Here is a 23,189-nt window from a genome sequence, read left to right on the forward strand (position 1 = left end):
ATGTCTGATCTTCTGAAGAACAAGTCATTGGAGGTCATTTCAGGAGGATGAGCTGAGATCTACATTCCAAACATATACACAAATGTTTCTGCCTCTCCTGTCCCACGGCCAGTGGTTTTTATCCGCACAGCTTCTCCAGGACCCACCAGCAATAACCTCCCCCCCATCTTCCATCTTCCTCCAGAACCCCTCCTGGGTTCTGCTTTCATTCATCCACACTCACAGCATCTACCCCATTCTCTACTCCCCTGGTTCTCTCAGCCCGAACAGCACGTCCTGGATACAACATCCATCACACTTTGGGATGCCTGGAAAACTTGCCGTCTCGTTCTCAATCCCCCCCCTTTTTTAAGTCTTGCTATACAACAGTGGTTCTCAGCTGGGGGCAACTTTGTCACCACACACACACACACACACACACACACACACACACCAGGGGACATTTGGCAATGTCTGGAGATATATTTAGTTCTGACAACTGGCAGGGGAGGGGAAAGGATTGCCACTGGCATCGAGGGATAAAGGCCAGAGACGCTGCTAAACATCCTACAAAATGCACAGGACAGCCCGCCCGCAACAGCAGAGCAACAAACAAACGAAAACAAAGAATTATCCAGCCTAAACTGTCATAGTGGAAAGGTTAAGAAACCCAGCTGTGGAACCTTAACAGGTGCAAGTGGTCTCCCCTTTCTTCTTCTGTGCTTTCATCACTTAGGATTGTGATGTACAGCTAGTGGATGGTCAATAAAATGTTTGTTGAATTGAACTAAATTTCTCTCCTGATACACTGACATTTTCCAAATTCACAAATAGAGGGAGGAAGTACGTTGCATTGACCACCAGAGGGATCTGCCCATGACCTTGAGGAAGTGACTTAACCCTCTAACCTGCGTGCCTTCATCTGTAAAATGGGCTGATAGTGAAACTATCCTCATGGATTATTATGAGGCTCAAATGAGCTAATGTAATTTATTATGTTATTCAACAAACACTTATGGAGTGCTGATTATGTGCTAGGAATAATTTAGCACCCCTGGGGGGGGGGGGGCGACACAAAGGTAAATAAAATGAAACCCCTGCCCTCCAGGAGCATACATTCTTAGGAGAAGTACTCACATATAACCAGTTTATTTCAGTATGTTAGAGTGAGTGCCACCCAGGAAGAAGGCTCAGGATACTATGGAAACAGAGAGGAGCAGCACTTAGAAGGGTTTTGAAGGATGAGTAAGAGTTGGTCTATTAAAACCCAAAAAGCAGAATGAAATGTGAAGGGGTAGGTAGGGGATCACATCATTAAGAGATTTGAATTTTTTTTCTCTAGGAAACCTATGACTGGGTTTTTAAGAACACATGGGGCACAGTGTGGAAGGTGCACTGATTTAAGCCACAAGGTGGAGTAAGAAGGTCACGAACATTAGATTCTTACAACAACCCAAGTGAGAAGTGATGAAGCCGGAACGAGGACAATGCACAGAGAAGAGAGTACAGGGTCAAGGAATAACCAGAACTTCATAACTAAATGGATGGGGCAGATTAAGATAGAGGCAGAGCGTCTGGCTTGGATGGTTGAGTGCATGGTGATGCCTTTAATGAAGGAGCGTGTTGGCGGGAAACCTCGAGTTCAGGCTGAGACACAATTGATTTCCCTCCGTCCAACATCTAATGAGATGGTGTGCTAGTCTGTAACTCACGGCTATCAATATGCATTTGGGGGAGTCATTAACAACCCCATAATTAGAAGACTGAGAACACAAGAGACCTTCCAGAAGGAGCAGGGAAGAGCAGGGGTTCAAGGAGAGAGTTCTGGGGAATCGGTGAGGACGCACTCATGATGGAGAGACTACAGAAGGAACATTCTGACATGGAAGAGAAAAACCAGGCGGGTGTGGCAGAAAGGAGTCTATCAATGATACAGAGAGATGTACGGATAAATACACACAGACAAAATGCCATACAATCTTTTTTATAATTCCTAATATTGTTATGGATTCAAGTGAAGGGGCATCCCAGGCAAACCAAACCAAGCCATATCTCACACCACCAGGCCCCCTGGCATAGCTTCCCAGGGTAGCTGGCTGCTTCCTTATCACTCCCCAAATGCACTGTGGACCTTGACCAAGCCCCCTCTCTGAAGACTTCCTCCCCTTTGCCCTCTGTTTTTCCATGAGTGAAATAAAAGGGTTGGATTAAAATCACAGCCAACAGTGTATATGTCCATCAACAGCTGAGTAGGTGAAACAAATTGTTGTACAGCTGTACAATGGAATATGACACAGCAATGAAAAGGCATGAACTCTATTCAACAACATAGATGACTCTCCAAATAATCATTCTGGGTAAAAAAATAAAAGCCAGACAACCCCCTCCCCCAAAAGAGTACATACTGCGTGATTCCATTTATATAAAATTCTACAAATGCAAAGTAAGCTAGAATGACAAGCAGACAAGTTGTTGCTTGGGAATTAGGGAGTGGGGGTCACAGAGAGGACTGGGAGGGAAAGATTACACAGGGGCATGAGGAAGTTTGGGGGCATGACGCATGTGTTCGTTATCTCGACTGTGGTCATGGTTTCACAGATATATATGGATGGCAAAACTTATCAAATTGTGCACTTTATGTGCTTTTTATTGTATGTCAATTATTCCTCAACAAAGCTGTACAAACATATAATCACAAAATGATCTCTAGGGGACTTCCAACTGATTTCCAACTCAATTTTGTTTTCATGATCCCTCTTTGATCCCTTTACAGAACTCTCTTCAAGAAACATCATTAGCCCCAAGTAAATATCCTTGTGTTGTTACAAGGCACCAGTCCTAGGTTTGCCAGCTGGAAAAATTCTGAGTAACCTTCAATAATTAAGGAGACAGTTCTTCACTTCTCTTCCCCCCAAGCTCACCAAAATCTTACTGGGATCAAATGTCCTAAAAGATGACCTCTATTCTCTGTGTAGGGCATTAAGTAAAGAAGAAAAATCAAAATCAAACAAAAACTTTTTCCACCAACTTCCACTCTTGTGATATAAATGAACTGAAGCCAAAGATTTTAAGAGTTGCCTGATTCCTTTGGGGCTAACCTGGTTATTGATGAAAAGGGCTCTAAATGTGAAAGAAGGGGTCTCTTCCAGCGTTGGAGTGACACCCTCGCCAACAATTAGTTTGTTGGAGGACTAAACAGCAATCCAGAGATTGGGAGATGTGGATGGCTGTGGCGGGAATATTTTTTTTAAATCCTGTTTCAACTTCCAACTGCAAAATGAACCAGCCCAATTTAAAGTTTCGCAACTTCTGACCACTGATCTACATTCCTGAAAGGTTACATATGAAATAAATGTGGTAAGTGCGTGTGTATGTGTTTTAAGTTGCATCATTATTCTCTAATTCATTTACTATAATGAAGAAAGAGACTTGGGGTCATTTGAATTCTGCCTTGGCAACTTACAAGCTTTGTGATCTTGGACAATCCCTTGACTTCTGTAAGCTTCAACTTCCTCCCTAAAATAGAGTTGAACTCAAAGAGCTGAGCTGAAAATTCTACAAAACGAGAAAGGCACAGGGCCTGGTACATGGAAAACATTCAGTAATGCTTTATGAAATCTGTATTGTAAATATCTATGGGGGTGTCATTTTGGAGTCCCTCTTCTCTTCCTCTGATAAGCCTTCATCTGGTTACGACTCAAAACCACATAACTTACAGCTCATCGTTCTCTCACCTTCCGTCACATTAATAATTGGAATCCACAAAAGGGCAAGAACACATTAATGGAATTCCCTATTTAAAGCAGCAACAGCTAAAGCTTATTGAACACTTAAAATGTGCCAGACATTGTTGTACATGATTTTCTTGGTTTGTCATTTAATCCTCGCAACAGTCCTATAAAGTTCATACCATGACCCCCATTTTACAGATGAAGAAACTGAGGCACAGATAAAGTCTTTTTCCCAAGGTCACACAGCTAATAAGAGGCTGGGGGAGAGGTGATGGCCCAGGATTTAAATCAATGCAATCTGACCGTGGGGTATCTGCACTTATCCACTACTCTCTACTGCAAGCTTTTTATAAATTTATTTATTTTATTTGTTTTATTTTTGGCTGTGTTGGGTCTTCGTTGCTGCGTGCGGGCTTTCTCTAGTTGCGGTGAGTGGGGGCTACTCTTCATTGCGGTGCACGGGCTTCTCATTGTGGTGACTTCTCTTGTTGCAGAGCACGGGCTCTATGTGCACAGGCTTCAGTAGTTGTGGCGCACGGGCTTAGCTGCTCCGCAGCATGTGGGATCTTCCCAGACCAGGGCTCGAACCCGTGTCGCCTGCATTGGCAGGCGGATTCTTAACCACTGCGCCACCAGGGAAGCCCTGCAAGTTTTTTTAAAAATGGATTTTGAAACACATTTGTTTGACTTTTGTTACACAAATCATCACAGACTTACCTCCTGGGTAATTTTGGATATTGAGTCATAAAAATCACAGGTCTCTTAAGGAAAGAGTTTTCGGAAATGTTAGATTATCATTTAGTTATGGCTGTAGGAAGGGCCATAACTAAACAACAGACACCTGGTTAAAAGCCTCCTGAGAACGAAATCCCACCACTTCCGTTCATAGTTCATTTCAAAGTTTAATAGTGAGGAAATTCTTAAATGACAACTAATTTAATTCCTTTATCTGCACGCTAAGCCCCATTCCTTGGGCTGATAAACCCCAATATTTCCATTTCTCTTATTCATTCACTCAACTATTGAGTAAACATTTACTAAGTGTGAACTATTAAAGAAACCTTTATTAAGTGTGTGGGGCCCAGTTCTATCACTGAACATGCGGAGAAAAAGCTCTCAAGGTCTGATAGGATCAATCAGGAAGTTGGCCAAGTTTGTGTGCACAATGCGTGTGTTGGGGGAGGGGGAGATTTGCAGTGACGGGGCGGGGAGAGGAGAAACCCTCTTTTATGGAGGTGGGCACAGAGCTCCCCGGCAGCGCCCACTTGTGGGCTTAACATATAATGAAACATCTCAACACAAGCTCACGCAGAGCAAACCCCCAGGAGATGGGGAGGGGGTTGGAAATGGGCCAGTTCCATGCCTGGAAAACCTACACTTTCCTTTTCCAGTGTCCTCAGTCTGTCCAGCACCACCAGCTTGCCATCTTCCCTGTGTAAACGCTTTGCAAGTACCGAAGGCTGTAATTAAGTGGACTCTCTTCTGCGAACACAGTAACTTCAGTGGCTGAATTAGAAATGCCCTAGTGTGATGCTGCGGACCAGTGAAGGCTGCGGACTGGGAGACACAAGGTCTGGATGCTGGTTCTCGGCCACCGTGCTGCGGTCTATTTTTATTGGGCACCTAAGGGCCCGGGATGCTGAGGAAGACGCAGTCCCCGCCCTCAGGGAACTTACAGTCTAGCGGGGAGACACTGACAAGCACAAGCCCCTGTGTGGAGCGGCACCAGTTACAAGGCAGCTAAACTCCTGACGTTAAGGAAGAGCAAAGCAGGCTTTCATCCACTGCTACCCTCGCACCTCACTGAACCTAGATTTTGTTCACTAAAATTGAGATAATTCCTTCTTAATCTACTTTACGGTGCTGTAGGGACCTCAAAGGCCAAAGTTCCTAGAAAAGCATAAAGGGCAATTCAAAGTAGAGACTGTTGATTAGCTACGTAACGGTGCTAATCTGCACATTTAAAGGATGTTTCATTCAGCGGTGCTACAGGAGAGCGGAACAGAGGGCTAGAAGGCTTGCAAGTCGCTGGTACCTGCTCCGAAAAAAAGCAAAACAAAACAAATAAACAAAAACACAGGCTTGACCTAACGTGGAGGGGAATCCGGAGCAAACTCCAAAGTCAAATCCTCGGAAAGTGACACGTCGGTCTGAGCACCCGCCGCCACTCGCCTCGTCCCCGGGGTCACTCTCCAGGCGCCCGCACCACCCTCACCCCGGAAATCCCAGACCGCGGTCCTGACCTCCCGGACCGAGTCGCGGGCGCCTCCTGGCGGCCACCCGCGGCCACCGCCCGCTCGGGGCGCGGGAGCGGCACTGGCGAACTAGGGAGAGAGGGGGCGTGGTCTTCTCGCGTGAACTAATGGCGTCATCGAAGCGACGGGCCCGGAAGGAAGTGGCGTGCGGAGAGGTGTGGCGGTTTCTGCGGTTGCACAGGGATTCGGACGAGTACGGAGCGCCTGGAGGGACAGCCTGGTACGCGCCCCCCCCCCCCACCTTAGTGCGCGCGCTTGGGCCTCGGTGAGGCTCCCGGCAGGAGCTGATCGGCGGTTCCCCCCGGCCCCCAGCACAGCATCCTTTCTCCCTCGGGAGCGGGAAAGCAACCCCTTTCTGTCCCGTCCCTTCCCCGCGAGCCTATAGGCGGGATGGAGCGGAGGCTCTTGGAGCCTCCAGCCCCGACCCAGGGCTCCTGGGACTCGCGACCCTCTCTCAGAAGAGGGCAGGGAAGGAGCGCGAGGTGGGGCGGGGGTGACTTCGGGGAGCAAAGGGCTTTTGCAGATAGGACGCAGCTGCAGATCGGTAGCTGGAGGCCGCACGGTAAAATAAGCGCCTCTCAGACGTCTGCGCCCGAGTTAAGTTAGACCCGGGAGGCAGAAATCCACGCGCTGGACGCGTGGGCCCAGGCGCGCCGGATTGGGAACCTCGCTGACAGTTACCGCAGTTTTTCCAGATCATTCAGTGTTCAGGAAATGAGTCTCTGGATGCCAACTCTTTCGCGTCCTGGTGCCTGAATACAGTTGAACCCAGGAGCCCCAGAGTCTACCCAGCCTGGGGAACCGCCTTTCCCCTCTAACCATGGGCTTGGGGAACCTGTCAGGTGCAAAGTGCCGGTCAAGCATATGGGAGGGAGTGTGGCTTCAGTACTGCTCAGAGCCCTGTATTGTTTAGGGCCAAAGGAATAACTGGGAAGGTGGATGAAGGGCCAGAGAATCCCGCCATGGAACTCGGCTCGCATGCTGTCTCTGTCGCTCCAGCCTCTGAAAGGAGTAAATAATGGTTTCCTTTGAAGTGGCAGGCAATTAGGGCTGGGAGGCTCTGACCAGAATTACACGGCCACAACTGCCTGTCATCTGACATCCTCTGTAATTTGGGCCAACGTACTGCAGCTGCCTCGCTTCCCTTTTCCTAATATGAGTGGCTCCGGTGACAGCCCATTCGTGTTCACAGGAAGGGAAGGCTGTGTCCTGAAGCTGCCCAGTTGGCACTGGTTCTCCCTTGGACCACGGCTGTATCTGGAGCCACTGCCTCTTCGGGGAGGTGGAGAGTATAATTCCATAGTTAAGGAATGGTGGTGCCAAGTGAGAGCAAGGAGGAAGAGAGCTGTAGATCCAGCCTTGTGTTCGTACTACTACAGGCTGGACGTGAGCCACTTTCCAGAGCTCAGCTTGGGGAGGTGCTCTTGCTGTGAGAGCTTTTCTCCCGCAAGTCAGAGCGCACACGTCTTGCTGTATCTTTTCCCCCAGGGTGAACGCTCACTGATGGCTCAGTTGGGAGCAGTTTTGGCTGTGGCTGCCAGTTTCTTGTGTGCATCTCTCTTCTCAGCTGTGCACAAGATAGAAGAGGGACATATTGGGGTGTATTACAGGTAAGGCAGCGACAGGGAGTTGCTTGCAACTTCCTGTTCAATGACTGGCTTTCCTAGTCAATGTTTAACAGATTCTGCTGGCCAATTGTGTTTCTATTTTGTTGATTAGGGGAGTCTTTTAGATTGAACTTTTGTGTCAGTGACCATTGAGAGGGGAATACACACACACGCGTAAATACATATATAAATGTAAATATAAAACCTAGTAGTCTGATGCCATGGATGATAATCGATAAACGTGTAGAGAGATTTAGAGAGAAAACCTAAAGGCAACCATGCTCCTTGAAGATCATCTCTGAAACATTGTTTTCTCCTACTTCCCTCTGGGCGTCTTGGTGCCACAAGTTTACCTCTGACGAGTACCGGTTCTTGATGGCAACCTGAGGAGATGTAATGGGGACCTACTCTTTAAAATTAACATTTCAGGAAAAATGAAAGAGCCTGCAGGTTGATTTGTATCCATCAAGGCAAGCTCTAGGATAGTGGTTCTTGCAATAACCCATTATGTCACTTTATTTTTATTGCTCTTTTTTTAAAAAGTGTATCTGTGACTTAAATAATATAAAGCAAAAAAGCATTTAATATAAATCTTGGGTTGCTTTCCTTTGAGTAACCTCCGTAACCAAGTTATTTGCTTTAAGTCTTTATGAACGCCTTCTTATATGTACCCCATAATGCTTTTTCTCTGGATGCCAATAGCGAGTTCTAGAAATCTGATTGGGTTCCCCTCTCCCTTTAATTATTTCTTCCCACCATCTGTTTCTATGTCCCCCAAAATGGCTTTTAATTTTATTACCATTTACATATAACTTGATTCGAAAAGTAACTGTACTGCCAAAAAAATATTTAGATGGTTTATCAAGTGTACTTAAAATTATTCTTTTGGTTCTTTGTGTCACTGGACTCCCAACACTAGTACCATTAATTGGTCACTGTATTACCGGGTTTAACTGCCCTTGTGGATCGCCACAAGCCCAACAGATACGACAAAACAGCTCTCCTCTCTTACCTCAAGTATAGCCAGGGCTTCTGCTGTCTTTATTCCACTTTGTCTGTGTGCCCATTTTTCTCACTGCAAAAGCATGAATAGCGGTTTTAGGTTTTAGCATCAGGCTTCCTAGAATATTAGGGTCAAGCTGAGAGGAAGAAAGGGATCTGTGGGCATGGCTCTGGCACACGTCACTCTATATTAAATGTTTATGGGGCTGCAGAGAAAGTGGGCCCAAACAGTATTGATGTAACAGACACCCCTTTGCTAAACCAAGCCTGCCTCTCTCTCCCTCCTCTGCAGAGGCGGTGCCCTGCTGACTTCCACCAGCGGCCCTGGCTTCCATCTCATGCTCCCATTCATCACATCCTATAAGTCTGTGCAGGTATACTCGGCTTGTGGGGCAGGGTTGGACGACTGCAGACTTGGGTGGTGATTAGTGCATGATTTGGAATGATTTAGCCATTGGATGAGTGGATGAGTATAATGCCTTTTCAAGGAATCACTTAAGAATAAGTCATATAAGTCATATATATAATATAAAGTATGAGGCTCCGTGAGCCATTCACTTCTGGGGTTTTACTTGATCGTTGAAATAGCTGAACGGGGTCATTGCCTTGGCCCGTCATTCCCAGCTGGGAACTATGGCTTCACTTCAAGACAAAACCAGAGAAGAATCTGTTCTGAATACGCAGAAGGAAAAATAGGATGTTTGTGCATCTGTATGTTTTAAAACCACAGGCTACCAAGATAGATGGAAATAAAACATGGTAATTTTGCTGGTTCTTTTTTGAACTTCAGAGATGTGAACATAATTGGGGGGGGGGGGTGAACTTGGAGAAGGGAAATGACATCTAAAATAGGTGTAGGATTAGTTATGACAGACCCAAAGCCAGGCTAAGTTAGACTAGTCATCTTTGAAGTATATCCAGCTAAGAGGAATAAGAAGATTCAGAGAATGACTTTTAAACTAACCCAGAAAAATATCCTGGGATACCTCATCAGCATTTGCCCTGTAGGTTTCTTCTGCCATTTACTGTGCTTGATGGTTTTCAAAGTGCATTCATGCACATTATCTCATCTGAGTCTCACAATAATCCTGAGAATGGGCCGAGCAGGTTTTAGAGGCTATGAGGTTAAATGAAGAATCTGCTGTTTCAAGACTAGTAAATGGAAGAAATGGAAGTAAACACGGGTCTTAGGACTCCTAATCCAGGGTCTTTTTCACTAAACCATCATTGCTCAGCTTGTTCATGTGGTGGTTCATTTACAGGGAAGCAGGGTGGGTACCTTTGCTTGGTTTAGTCTCACACTCTGTAAGTGAGGAGGATTCAGTGGGGGTATTCACGTTTCACAGAGGCAAAGTTTAACCCAAATAAGTATTCAAGGGCAAGGCTATTTGGGTTTCCCAAAAGAACTCACTTTGTTTGTCACTGCTCACCTTACAGCATCTTATGTCTCCCCTAATTCCAGACCACACTCCAGACAGATGAGGTGAAGAATGTACCTTGTGGGACAAGGTAAGGTGCCCAGAATAAAGCTGTGAAGCCCACATAAGAGGCAAGGCCATCTGGCTGGCTACAGTAAGAGACAGTGAAAAGGGACGTACCCCTTGGTGGTTTCACCAAGTTCTTTGTCCCCAAGCTCCCTATGTTCTGAGTTGAGTAGGTGGTGGAATGCAGTAGAGAAAATCACAGAAGGGAGACAAGTTTGGAAGGGCCTTGAATGCCATGATAAATGCTTTTAGCACATAAATAACTTGCTAGAGGAAGATAACTTTAGCAGAACTAGCTATGGAGAATGTTGGAAAGGTGGTAGCGGGGAGAACTCAGGGGCAGGAAATTCAAAGAGAAAACCAATACGGTGGTCTGGTTGAAAAGTCAGGAAGGTCTGAACAGGGACAGAGTAACAAAGTAAACCACACCACAAGAAAACACTCGGACAAATACAGAATCAGAACATCCCACAGAATGACTGGCCCAATTTCATCACAAAGTCATTGTATCTGGAGGGGCCTTGGGTCAAAAAGGAGACGTAAAGATATAAGCAAATGTAACGTGGTGAACCTTGCTTAGAACATGGTTCCAAAATAACAGCTATTAAAGACATTACAGAAACTGCGTTAGTCATTTTGGGCTGCCATAACAGAATACCACAGACTGGGTGGCTTAAACAACAGACATTTATTTTCTCACGGTTCTAGAAGCTCAAAGTCCAAGGTCAAGGTGGCAGCAAGGTTGGTTCCTGGCCTGCAAGTGGCTACTTTGCTGTGTCCTCACATGGCCTTTCCTCTATGCACGTGTGGAGAGAGAGAAAGATCTCTGGTGTCTTTTTCTTCTTTCCTTTACCAGTCCAGTCAGATCAGGGCCCCACCATTATAACCTCATTTACCCTTAATTACCCCTGTAAAGGCCCTGCTTCCAAATGCAGTCACATTGGGGATTAGAGTTTCAGCATACGGATTTTGGAGAGCACACAATTCAGTCCATGACAGGAGCTTCTGGGGAAATTTGGAGAAAGACTGGGTATTAGATGGTAAGGAATTATTGCTAATTTCCTTAGGTTTGGGAATGGTATTGTGACTCTGTAGGAGACTGTCATTATTCTTAGGATGCTTGACAGGTGTTAAGGGCTAAGGTATCCTGACCGCAGCTTGCTTTGAAATGTTCAGCAAAAAAAAAAAAAAGTAGATCAATCAATAGGTAAAATGTTAACAATTGTTAAATTTAGGTGTTGATATATGAGTGTTAGTTGTACTATTCTTTCAGCTTTTCTGTATGTTTGAAATTGTTTTCTAATGAATGTCAGGGGCGGGGAGGGCTGAACTGAAGTGATGGTGAAAACAAAGTGAGAAACAGTGACCATAAAACCCCACATTTTTAAGTTCTGAGAACTCCATTACCTTCTTTAGTCTCTTCCTTTCGATTGATTGCTTTAATCAAAAGGCACTGCAGATTCAAAGGAGATGAACTACTCTTGTCTTACCGCCAAAGTTTCGTTTTTCTCTTCGCGGAGGTATTTTTAGGAGGTGTGATTTCTCGCGAGGTTGTGTTCTCACTAGCGGCTCGGGAGGACTCCTGCCTGGAGAGCCTCCTGCCTCTGACCTCTCACCGCCCCCCACCCCACCGCCCCCGTGAACTCTCCTCCTTTCCCGTCGAGTCACACACTTGCCGCTGCCCCCTAGGAGGGGCACCATATTCCAGAGCTTAGCCCTGACTGCTGTGTCCATGCCTCTTCCGACAGCGGTGGTGTGATGATCTACTTCGACAGAATCGAGGTGGTGAACTTCCTGGTCCCACACGCAGGTGTGTGCTTGCCGTGCCCCTCCCCCAGCCCAGCCCCTCCCCCGCGGCCCACTCCCCCCGCCCCGCCACCGGCCCCGTGTCTGCTGCAGCGCCCCGGGAAGGGACCGCCGCTGTGTCCGGGGATGTGGCGAGTCCCGCCCGTCCTCATGCTGAATCTCTCCTTCCTCCCAGTGTATGACATAGTGAAGAACTACACTGCCGACTACGACAAGGCGCTCATCTTCAACAAGATCCACCACGAGCTGAACCAGTTCTGCAGTGTCCACACGCTTCAGGAGGTCTACATCGAGCTCTTCGGTAAGAAAGCCTCTTGTGATGATCACCTGCTCGAGCAGCCCTGCTTCCCCCGCTGCCTACTTCTGAGCTGCCCACAGGGCGGCATGGGTACCAAAGGTCCGGAAGTGTTGAAGATCTAGTGCCCGGGAAGCGGGCGGTCACACAGGGCACTCCTGGGAAATGCTGATGCCGGTGGAAGAAGCTCGTGAGAGTGGTTGAGTGTTGGGCACAGGAGTAATAGTGGATGAGAGGACTCGCTCCTGCCCTGAATCAGAGGCCTGGGATGGAAATGTGTTCCCACTGTCCCTAAACATCGTTCTGTAATGAAGAGGGATCAGTTCTAGAAGGACCTTAGAGATTACCCAGCATCCTCCTTTCAAGATAAGGGTACTAAGGCCCAAAGGGAGAAAGTTCCAGAGCTGGCTGGTAGCAGAGCTGAAGCTCAGACCTCCCTCCCCTGGCTTCTGGCTTCTGGCTTCATCCATGCCACCCTGGATGAAGGGCACCAGGACCGGCTGATGAGAACAGCAAGGGTCACGTTTAATTCTAGAAGTGGGACAAGGACCATAGCTACTTAAAGTTCCTAAAACCTCTGTGGGTTTTGGTTGTTGTTGTTTTTACCCTATACCTGTAGAGAGGAATAGGGAAACGCTTAGAACAGAAAGGACCCACGTGGGACTTCCCTGGTGGCACAGTGGTTAAGAATCCGCCTGCCAATGCAAGGGACACGGGTTCGAGCCCTGGTCCGGGAAGATCCCACATGCTGCAGAGCAACTAAGCCTGTGCGCCACAACTACTGAGCCTGCGCTCTAGAGCCTGCGAGCCACAACTCCTGAGCCCACGTGCCACAGCTGCTGGGCGCACACGTCGCAACTACTGAAGCCCGCGCGCCTAGAGCCCGTGCTCTGCAACAAGAGAAGCCACCGCAATGAGAAGCCCGCGCACCACAACAAAGAGTAGCCCCCGCTTGCCGCAACTAGAGAAAGCCCGCGCGCAGCAACGAAGACCCAATGCAGCCAAAAATAAAATAAATAAATTTATTTAAAAAATAAAAGCAAATGAACTTTGCCATCAGTGGTAACAGCTATTCTTGACATCAGGACTGGACAGTGATTTTTCCCAGGAATCTTCATTAAAAGGACCCTGAGTGAGAACATTCTGTAGAGTAGACAGAGGCGGAATCATTGGCGACACCAGTGGTCTTAATTAAGCAAACAGCCTTTTGCACTGTGTTTCAGATTTGGGAAATCATCAGAAGCACTTTTGACTTTTCTGCAGAAGAAAATGAATCTAAATTCACTTTATAGGCTTTGGATTCTCTTGTGGGGTTTGGATTCAGTGTGCTGTTAAGAACAATTCAGTAAATCTGCTGTTGATTTTTTTTTTTAACCTCAAACTGATAGAATTTCATAAAATATCTTAGTTTTCTCTCTAGGCATTGTTTTAGAACTTGTGCCATTAAATGAACGTTTCAAAGCATTTGAAACAACAAAAGACAGAAGAGCTCTAATTTCCATGTAGAGAGAATTAAAATGTGAAATTGTTCTGCATTAGAGAACTTCTCACTATCTTGCAGATGAACTTGGCGGCCTAGTAAAGTAAAACTTCTTGTACAGAGGAGCTAGGGAAGTATGTTTGCTTTGAAATATCTTTCTTTTTAACATCATTCTTGCCAGCAAGCACTGTTTTGTTTAAAATCCATTTGCATCTGCAAAGGAGAAACTCGAGTCTCTAATCCTGTTCCTTGAAGTTGGAAAGTTTTTCTCTGGTCCCCTCCTCTCAGGACTCATAGCCCTGACTTTCAGCTTGACTGCAGTTTTTATCACTGCTTGCTCTGATGCATCCTCTTTGCCTGTTCTATTAAAATATTATCCAGTACTTGTTAAGAAGTTTGTCTGAAGACCCTCTTTGTGTTCACTTAGTAACATAACTTAATCCGCATCTGTCAGCATAACCATCACCTATAAACAACTTAGTACTGGTGTTACTTTGGTAGTAAACCACCTTGCAAAATATTTCTTCCAGATTTTCCTAGAAAGTTACTAGCCCAGGGTCACAGTTTTCTGCCTTGACTCAGATAGAATTTAATCTGATAAACAGCTGTGTTATTAACTTATGGAGGGTACAGGCCATCTCCCTTAAAATTTGGTTGGTCTCCTATTTAAAATAGAAAATATGGAATGGAATGTTTATCTCTAGCCGTCAAATTGTTAGACCCGTGTCAGGTGTGAGGTGCTGCCCTTATGGGCATTTCTCCCTCAGTGCTGAGAGGCTGGTGGGAACGTATCTGATATGTAGAAGTATTAAAACCCCTTGCTTAGCGATATGACAGTTGAAGCAAGTACTGTTCTCAACTCTAACAACCAAAGCATAATAATTGAACAAGTTCCTCATTTGGGGTCCTGACTAGCTAGAGCACATCACTGAACCTCTGTGGGCCTCAGTTTGAGCATCTATGACAGGCAAGGAGTTAGACTTACTGTTCCTCAAAGGCTCCTGGATCACAAATGGCCACTTAAAGCAGATGGCAGCTGACAGTAAGGGAGATGGTTCCGTGTAGATGTCCCAGCCTGGTTTCATGGGTCCTTTTCTCGGTGATCTTCCAGGATCTTACTGAGGATCTCATGGGCGGGGGGCAGGGAAGGGAAGGCCCAGGCCAGAGCAGGCAGCCTGGGTGCCGCTGTTCCTAGGGTCACAGCTAGAGGGACAATCGGTTACAGCTCTTCCAACCCTTGTCCGTGAAATGACTCACGTGTCATGTTTCAGACAGAGAATCAGGACCAAAGCAAACAACACATCAAACCACTTGGGCTCGTTTCCAGAACTGTAAATTGTCATTTTTCTCCTTGTGTTATTTGATGGAGTTCCTAATGGAATTAGTCTTCCTTGGGGCTTTCCTTGACATCAGAGTCTGTTTATCTTTTAGAAACCTCTAAAATTACTAGATTTAATGTGCTTGGCTTTTTCAAAATACCTAACTTGGCCATTCCACCTTCCTTCTTCGTGAAAGCCAGGCGGCCACCTTCTGTTGCTGCTGTTTCTAGGGAAGGGCTGCTGCCTGACTCCAAAAATGTGCTAGAGTTGTTTGTCCTTGTAAAGCTTAGTTCCCTTCTGGGCGAGGCTGATGTCTTCTTGAGGCCCCAGGGAAAGGACACGCTCACGTCTGGCTCACGTAGCGGACCGAGTGGGCGTCCCGCTGTGAGAGTCTTGCAGGGCGTCTTTAGACATCCGGGCTCTGATGAGCAGTCTGCCTTGGGAAGACCTTTTGCCTGTGCATTCTTGAGCCGGTGTCTTGCCTTGCACTCTACCACCATACTTCCCTCCTCCCCGCCTGAAAAGTGTAACAGCTCCTTTTTCTATCTGTCTTGATTCCAGATCAGATTGATGAAAATCTCAAACTGGCTTTGCAACAGGACCTGACCTCCATGGCCCCCGGGCTCGTCATCCAAGTAAGCACCGCCCTGGTGGGAGCCCTGCCACCGCCCCCGACCCCCGAGGAAGGTGCATCCCCTCTTCCAGAGGATGTCCTGTCTGTGCAGGAAGATCAAGGACCGGTGGGAGCTGGTCCCTCAGCCCCTCACCTCCCCATCGGGTGCTGTTTTTATCCCTCTCCAGGCTGTGCGGGTGACAAAGCCCAACATACCCGAAGCCATCCGCAGGAACTACGAGCTGATGTGAGTGTGCCCGGTGCCCCAGCTGTATCCACCGCTCTCCCCCGCCTCCCGTTCATCCCATCCCGGGGTTGATCGACGCCGGGCCAGACATCCCCTCTTGAGTATTTGTTACAGCACACCACCCTGGAAGATGGGGCAGGCATGTCAGGACGCTCACCTGGGCTCCGGGACGACAGAGCAGGGATGCTCTTCAGGGGGTCGGGGAGGGGGCGGGGGGGAGGCGTGTGGAATTTCACGGCTCGTGCCAAAGAAGACGGGGAGCGGCGATTGAGTGGGCAGGCAGGTGCCTTTTACTGAAGTCAGTTATGCTTTATTTCCTACCAATGAGTTTCGGAGGAGAAGGCAAGCCATGTTACTGCCTGCAGCAGAGCCGCTTTCACCTGGGATGTTAAAGAGCCTGCCAGGAGAGAGGAAGGAATGACAGCTTGCGTCCCCCTGGGCGGGGGCAGCTTGTCTTCTCCAGGGCACAGTGAAGCTCCGCAGAAGCTGGTCCCCAGCGGCCTCACAGCTGTGAATTTTTCTCCCCTTCAGGGAAAGCGAGAAGACGAAGCTTCTGATTGCAGCCCAGAAGCAGAAGGTGGTGGAGAAGGAAGCCGAGACAGAGCGGAAGAAGGCCCTCATTGGTCTGACTGTGCTTCTGGGGTCCCCTTTCGGGGCAGAGGGGCTGGGGAGGGTGGAGAGATTCAGGAAGCCTGGGGCACGGTCCTCCGAAGCCCTGCCACACGCAGGGGCGGCCTTCATCCCCCGGAAGCAGAGCTGAAATTGTCAGATTGCAGCCAGGGATCATGAGTTTTGAGTTTCCACAAATCTCTTAAAGGAGCCCTTCCAGTTAATTCTTCATTCACAATAATAATAACACCGATTGGGCCCTTACTATGAGCCGTGGGCTTTTCTAAAGGCTTGCGGGTGAATCATCTCGCTCCTCACACACCCAGCCCCGCCGGGTGAGGAAGGCACCATCCTTAACCTCCTTTCACTGAGCTGAAGCACACAGAGGCTAGATTACTGCCCAAGGTCACATGGCAGAGAGGTGATGGAAACGGGGTTCAAATCCAGGGACTCTGCCCCCGAACCCGGGTTCTTCACCACTGCCCCAGACGACCAGCCACAGCCCTGGCCACTTCCTAAAGTGCAGTGGCAGGAGGAAACCTGTACCTTAACCCTGAAAGCATTCCTGTGGAAGAAATGTCCTGTGACTTAGGAGAGGGGCCCTGCCATGGCTGCCTCTGGGCCAGTGGCCCTTCCCCCGAGCTCGCCCACTGCCCTGCATCAGGGCCTCAGATCAGGTGAAAGGTGCAATGCAGTCAAACTCTGGGAATATCAGAGCTCTAAGCCTTTTCTCAACTTCATTAATATAGAGGCAGAGAAAGTGGCTCAGGTGGCAGAAATCACCTATGGGCAGAAGGTGATGGAGAAGGAGACAGAGAAGAGAATTTCGGAAATCGAAGGTGAGCAAGAGTGAAATTCCCGCCTGCCTTTTCCTCAGACCCCTCTCTGTGGCCAGGGGGTGGGAGAGTCATTTCCTTTGCTCTGTAACCTCTGTTCTCAGATGTTATGATTTCTTTGGAACATCCCTTGTTCTCTGTGCTCTGTCTCGAGTTTTGGGGAGATTCGGTCCAGGCTGGCATTAACTTTCCACTTGAGAGATTCAGTCATTCATCAGATTTTAGTTGGGTGCCATCAGAACTCTTCTGCCAGGCTTAAGAAAAAGGGAAATCACGTGGTCCCTGCTGTCTTGCGCTCACAGTCTGGCATTGGAAGTAAACCAAGAAGCTAGGTCCAGACAGCAGCTCACTCCCTCCTGCCTTACCCGCCCCCCTCCTCGGAAGCCCGTGAACACCATAGTTTTGGCCTCTTAGGGTCCCTGTGGATGTTAAGCTGGGTGTGAAGAAGACACCTTGCAATACCGACACCACAAGCTGGAGAGAGGTGTTGTCTTCGCCAGCTTCTCTGAATCTCACCTACCTTCAGTCCCCTGCCCCTCAGCTCTCACCTCATTCCCACCACTCACCTCCTCCTCCGTGTGGTGCCTTTATATCAAGCAAATTCTAGGCCAAAAACAAGACCTCAGGGCCCAGCTTCAGGCTACACAGTGCTGTGTCCAGTTTTACTCACGATGGGGCCTCTCGGGCTTTGCAGGTGCCCGTGGAGGAGCCAGTTAGGCTTTTACGGGTCAGCGGCTCCTCACTGGGGAGCTCTTAGCTGAACAGCACATTTTTATTTCTTACAAACGCAGGTCACCAGGCGCTAAGGCCAGTCGAGTTGGCCGCATGCACCCCAGCCGGCCTGCAGGCTTCCACCGCCCAGGGCCCTGCTGAGGCCGTGCAGTGAGAACCCACCCCCAGTCCCCCCTTGCTTCCCAGGCTTTTGCTACAGATGTTGCCCATGCAAGGCTGGCCTCATTCCCAAGGCCAGGGAGTAAACATCAAAAATTTTGCGTCAGCTTGACCGAAAGCTGGTCTGAGCAGATTAAGGAAGCAGATTGCAAAGTAGAAGTTTAAATGGGTCTTAGTCCAAACAGGTGTTAGCCTGGACCACGGCACGGCATGCCCTTCAAGTTGTGCCAGCTTAAGCGCTGCTAATTAGAGCCTTTCTGAAATGATTGATGGAAATAGGAGCTGAAGTTGGAGAGGGGCTGAACTGTTTTGCTTATGGTAGTCGGTTTCAGGGCAGATCCACCTCGGGCCTTATCCAGAGCCTTCTTCGGGCTTCCCTTGCTCTTGCTGTGTAATAGGAGGGGAGGGGGCCGGGGTGGAGAGCTCAGAGACTGGAGGTTGAGGCGGGTCCCGCCCGTCTCCTCACAGGCCACAGCAGGAGTAAGCGGCTCGAAAGAGGACGTGTCTCCGGGCCGCAGTGCCTTTCTCCACGATGCTGTCAAAAAACACACTGTCGGGCACAGCAGCAGACTTGCTCAGTGTTGGCTAGTCCCCAGCACCGGGAGATGCTGTCAGAGCACTCTTTCATCTTGGTCGATTTTCACAACCACTTGTGAAACAGGAAAAAAATGCCTTTTCCCCAGTTTCATAAATGAGGAAATCAGAGCACAGAGAAGCCAGAGCAGTGTGCCCAGGGTCACGGAGGCGGTCGGGGAACGTTGCGGGGACTTGCCTTCTGATAGCCGCTGCGCTTCACTTCACTGCGTTCTTCCCTTAAGATGCTGCGTTTCTGGCCCGGGAGAAGGCCAAGGCGGACGCTGAGTGCTACACTGCCCTGAAAATAGCCGAAGCAAACAAGGTAAAGGCCCAGCGCCGCCTGGCCGCCAGAGGGCGTGTGCCCGGCTTGAGAGTTGCCGGGTGGTTGTAAGAACACTGCACCTGCCCCAGCCCCTCGTGGTCGGGAGTGAGGACTCCTGTGCCGTGTGGGCCAGCGCCTTCCCTTTTCCCTTAGCTGGACCCTGAGAGAAGTTTAATTTTGCTGGTAAACAGAGAAACTCCTGAAACTCTCGCAGTTCTCACCTTGAGGACCTGAGATTACTCTCTCCCAGAGAAGGGGTTTCACAGTTACTAATGTAGCAGTGAGACCAGGAAGAGGAGCAGGGGGGCGTGGTTCTCACGGAGACCCTCTCCTCGCGAAAGTAAAGGGATGCCGCCCAGACTTTTCCCTAATCTGGCCCCACCAGAGTCTTCCTTCCTCATTTTTCTTCCAGCTGAAGCTGACCCCTGAGTATTTGCAGCTGATGAAGTACAAGGCCATCGCTTCCAACAGCAAGATTTACTTTGGCAAAGACATCCCTGACATGTTCGTGGACTCTCCGGGCAGCCTGGGCAAGCACTTGGAGGCGCTAGTTGACAAGCCGAGCTTTGGCTTAGAAGAGGAGCCCTCGGAGGCGGACGCGGAGGAGAACTGAATGTCTGTCCACAGCCGCACATGACACTCAAAGAGATCTTTATTTTTTAATGATGAACCAGGATGCCGCTCCCTTCCACACTACCTTCTTTGACTCTCTTCCACGTACTGTGGTGAAAAAAGAAGAAACGGACTTAAATCTATTCCCCTTCCTGGGAAGCGGGGGCAGGGACTGATGAATTGGGGTTTTCTTCAGGTAAGTAGGTATGTGACTTCTGTTAAGATTTGGAAACCATGGGTTAGACCTTTGACCTCCAGGCACTGATTTTCGCCCTTCTGAAGCTGGCTTAATTAGGGATGCTATTAATAAGAAGTGGGAGAAATGCAGGGTGTCGCCTCCGATCAGACTGCCCTTATTTGGGGAAAGGCAGTCCAGTGTTCTCATCGTGCCTCCGAGGTGGGAGATGCCCGTGGGTGAGGCCCAGCTACCGAGCAAATACGCGCTTGCAAGTTTGCCAGCAGAGCTGTGGAGAAACGGCTGCGGTGGATGTTGGCTTTCCCGGCGCTCCTGGCCGTGAGCCCGTGAGTTACTGCCGAGGCCCGCTCTCTAGAGCCCTGGTAAGGAAGAGCTGGTGCTAGGTTTTGCAAGCTTTTCTACACACCACCCTCCTTGCCCCAGGGCTGAAAGCGTGGTGGCTTCTGACTACATTTCCAGGGTCAGGGTTTGGCCACCACCACACGATTCTTTTTAAAACTTTTCACCTATTCTGTGATTTGGTTTTTTTCTCCTCTTAACTTGTTCGTTGGTTCCACTCAGCATCAAGAAGACAGGAATGAAGAACTCAGTTGTCTTCAAAGCTGCTGAAGTGGGACTGTGCTATCTGTTAGCCACTGTGGTACCTGCTTGGCAAATTGTGTGCGTTCCTTGAGATCAAGTGTCTTTTCATTGCTGTGGGGATCCTACGGTTGAAGACCTCCTCTTGGGGAGGAAGAAGGGCTCGTCCAAAAGATTCCCCACTCTCAGCGCCTGTGACTTGTGCTGGGGTCTGTCTGATGTAGTGATAAGGGGGAGCCCATTCGCTAAACGGCCGATGTCTTTAAATCCAGGGCTCCAGGGGTCACACCGAGTGTTAAATCTCCAGAGACAGCTGTGTGGGTACGAGTTCATGCCCTAGTCCCTGGGTCAGAAGGGCTGCATCAGAATCCACTCAAATGTTTTTTCGTTACTAATTGGGAGATTTGGATGGGGGGAACACAAACATGAAAAAAAGGTTTTCTTGTGTCCTGAAGTTGGAGTTGGGGGCAGGAGTGGGTACCAGGTCGCTAAGTGCAGGGCAGCTGTCTGGAGTGAACTTGCAAGCCTGTTGGTATCGTCCACCACAAGCCCTGGCTGAGGATTTGTTATTAGCTGCCCCCCTCCAAGAAGAACTCCCACTGTACCCCTCTTTTCTCGGTGAAACTACAAATGATACTTTCTGGCACAGATTTCCATCTCATTTTTGATCCCACGCCCAGACTTCTGATTAATCGAATGGCCCCAAAAGTCGGGCTACCTTGCTTCTAAGTAGCACCAGGCTTGTCGGGAGTTGGGGGAGCATTCAGCCGGCCTAGGAATACACAAAGGGTTAACCCCTCTTAATTTAAATGTTGCCCTTCTCTGTTCTAATCTGTGGGACTTAGAATTCTCAAACCACCATTCCTGGTCACACTTTGTGCAGGCAGCCAAATGTTCCTGGGAGTGATGGATTTTAATGTGCTCAGAAGGCCTTGCAGAAGGCAGTTAGTCTAAGACCAACATAAGGTATCCGTCATTAAGATACACTCACCCTCCTCCCATTTCAGTGCCATTAATCACTTGTTAGGAGTACCATGTCACATCCAGCATCCCTGATTTACATGTCTGTCGGCTCCTCTGCTCTGAGACCGGCTGCCTAAGCCTCAGAAAACACTACTCCTCTCCAGTGGAATACGCAGCAAGGACATCTCAGCCTCTCTGAATAGCAAGCTTGCTCAGATTCTTAACCGGAACTTCTAATACTAGCATCCTGTGATGGCTTGTCCCTTGCACTAGATCACAAAGGAGCCTCGGTGAAGTCCTGCTACACCTACCCCCCTTCAATGTCAATGTCACTTCTTCTTTAAGCAAAAAATATAACTGTTGTAGTACCCATTCGTTTAACTCCAATGTTGTCTGTACCTGCCTGAATAGGAATATCATGGAAATGGGCTGTTTCCTTAGCTTGGGACAACTAACCAATCTGTCTGTGTGACTTCGTTTCTGTAACACTTACTAGAAAACCTGATGTGAAAACATTTGAATTCTAAACATGTAAACTGTGACAGCCTGCAATTTTGTAGGCAGTAAAGTCATGGCTGCTATTGATAAATGGAACCTCTATCAGAATAAGGAACTGTTTATAAAAGTCAGTTTTTGTAGGACTTCCCAAGGAAAAATCACCTTGGTTGAATGTTTCTCACTCATTAAACTTTGCAGAAGTGATCTATATTCAGTACTGTTTTTAATCACTTTTTTAATATCAGGACAGAATATTTGAAAGGAAGCCACAGTTTGTTAATTTTTATATGACTAAAATAAATTTGGAGGGATCTGCGATCATATTAAGTTGAGAGAGGAAAAAAAATCACTGAAAGAATTTTAGCAATATAGTCATCCCTCGGCATCCGCGGTGGACTGGTTCCAGGACACTCCTCCCCCCCCCATACCAAAAGCCGTGGATGCTCAAGTCCCTTATATAAAATGGCCCAGTACAGCTGCCTCTGTATCCGCGGGTTCCACATCCACAGATACAAAGGGCCGACTGTATTGATCCGAAAAAAGTAGATGTTTTATAAATGATCTGTTGCAGTCTCTATGGGTCTCTATCTTTCAACACAGATAACTTCACCATTTATAAACAGTGAAAGTAAGATCTTCCTATTTACTGACTTACCTATTTAAGTTTGATCGAGGATAAGTTGTATCCTGACTAGTGGTCACTCTGCATCTATGGACTTAACCACTGCTTCTTTAGTTCTATTCAGTAGGGTTCTAGCCACTATTTCTGGTGTTTCCTTTTAAAAGAGGTAATAGCCAATCATTTTGTGTTTCTATTTCCGTTCCTCTCTATTTCTGCTTTTGTGCAAGCTGGTGATTGAATAGTCAAAACTAATTCTACTTGCAAAGAGCCCCGAGGACTGAATGACCCCCTTTGTAACTGAGAAATGATTGTTGTTATATTAATCACTCTACAAATGATATGCTGGATTAATTGCCTTGGACTGATAGATGGAAGAACTGTTTTGGACAACTCTAAAGGTGTGATTTGATGTCTTAGTTTTATTTTCAATCTTGCTAAATAAAATGAGTCTTTGTATTTTTTTTTTAATTACAGTGAAATTTAGCAATAGCTAAAATTAGGTTAGGTGATAAAAAGAGATAAAAACATTTCTGCCTAGTAAGTTAAGTCGAGCCCCAAACATATATTCAGATGAATATCTATTCCCATTATCAATGTAGAAATAATAAACAGCTTATTTGTGAAAATGGCATAATTCTTGGTAGGTGCTACGGAGATTTATCGTAAA

The 23,189-nt window shown here is 47.8% G+C and overlaps 1 protein-coding gene across 2 annotated transcripts; it reads left to right on the plus strand.

Moving 5' to 3' along the window:
- The first annotated feature begins 6,100 nt into the window (after positions 1-6,100).
- ERLIN2 (ER lipid raft associated 2) lies at positions 6,101-22,990 on the plus strand. 2 transcript variants are annotated; one of them, XR_009499887.1, is made up of 13 exons: positions 6,107-6,185; positions 7,454-7,575; positions 8,867-8,948; positions 10,037-10,083; positions 11,807-11,868; positions 12,040-12,165; positions 15,520-15,593; positions 15,760-15,818; positions 16,350-16,441; positions 17,177-17,266; positions 18,973-19,052; positions 19,465-19,860; positions 20,422-22,990. XR_009499887.1 is itself a non-coding variant. In XM_059909334.1 (12 exons), the coding sequence occupies exons 2-12, from the start codon at positions 7,469-7,471 to the stop codon at positions 19,663-19,665; spliced, it is 1,020 nt and encodes a 339-aa protein (XP_059765317.1). In that variant the 5' UTR covers positions 6,101-6,185; positions 7,454-7,468; the 3' UTR covers positions 19,666-22,990. The 2 variants fall into 2 exon arrangements, 1 of the variants encoding a protein (XP_059765317.1); XM_059909334.1 differs by having other exon boundaries at positions 6,101-6,185; positions 19,465-22,990.
- Positions 22,991-23,189: the final 199 nt, after the last annotated feature.

Source organism: Balaenoptera ricei, chromosome 21 (assembly GCF_028023285.1).
Source record: "Balaenoptera ricei isolate mBalRic1 chromosome 21, mBalRic1.hap2, whole genome shotgun sequence".
Taxonomy (NCBI): Eukaryota; Metazoa; Chordata; class Mammalia; order Artiodactyla; family Balaenopteridae; genus Balaenoptera; species Balaenoptera ricei.

Excerpts from the sequence above, each read along its gene's own strand:
- ERLIN2 (XM_059909334.1), top strand. The coding sequence starts at position 7,469 with ATGGCTCAGTTGGGAGCAGTTTTGGCTGTGGCTGCCAGTTTCTTGTGT. Across the intron at positions 10,084-11,806 it reads AATGTACCTTGTGGGACAAG|CGGTGGTGTGATGATCTACT; the intron begins GTAAGGTGCCCA and ends CTCTTCCGACAG. Across the intron at positions 19,053-19,464 it reads AAATAGCCGAAGCAAACAAG|CTGAAGCTGACCCCTGAGTA; the intron begins GTAAAGGCCCAG and ends TTTTTCTTCCAG.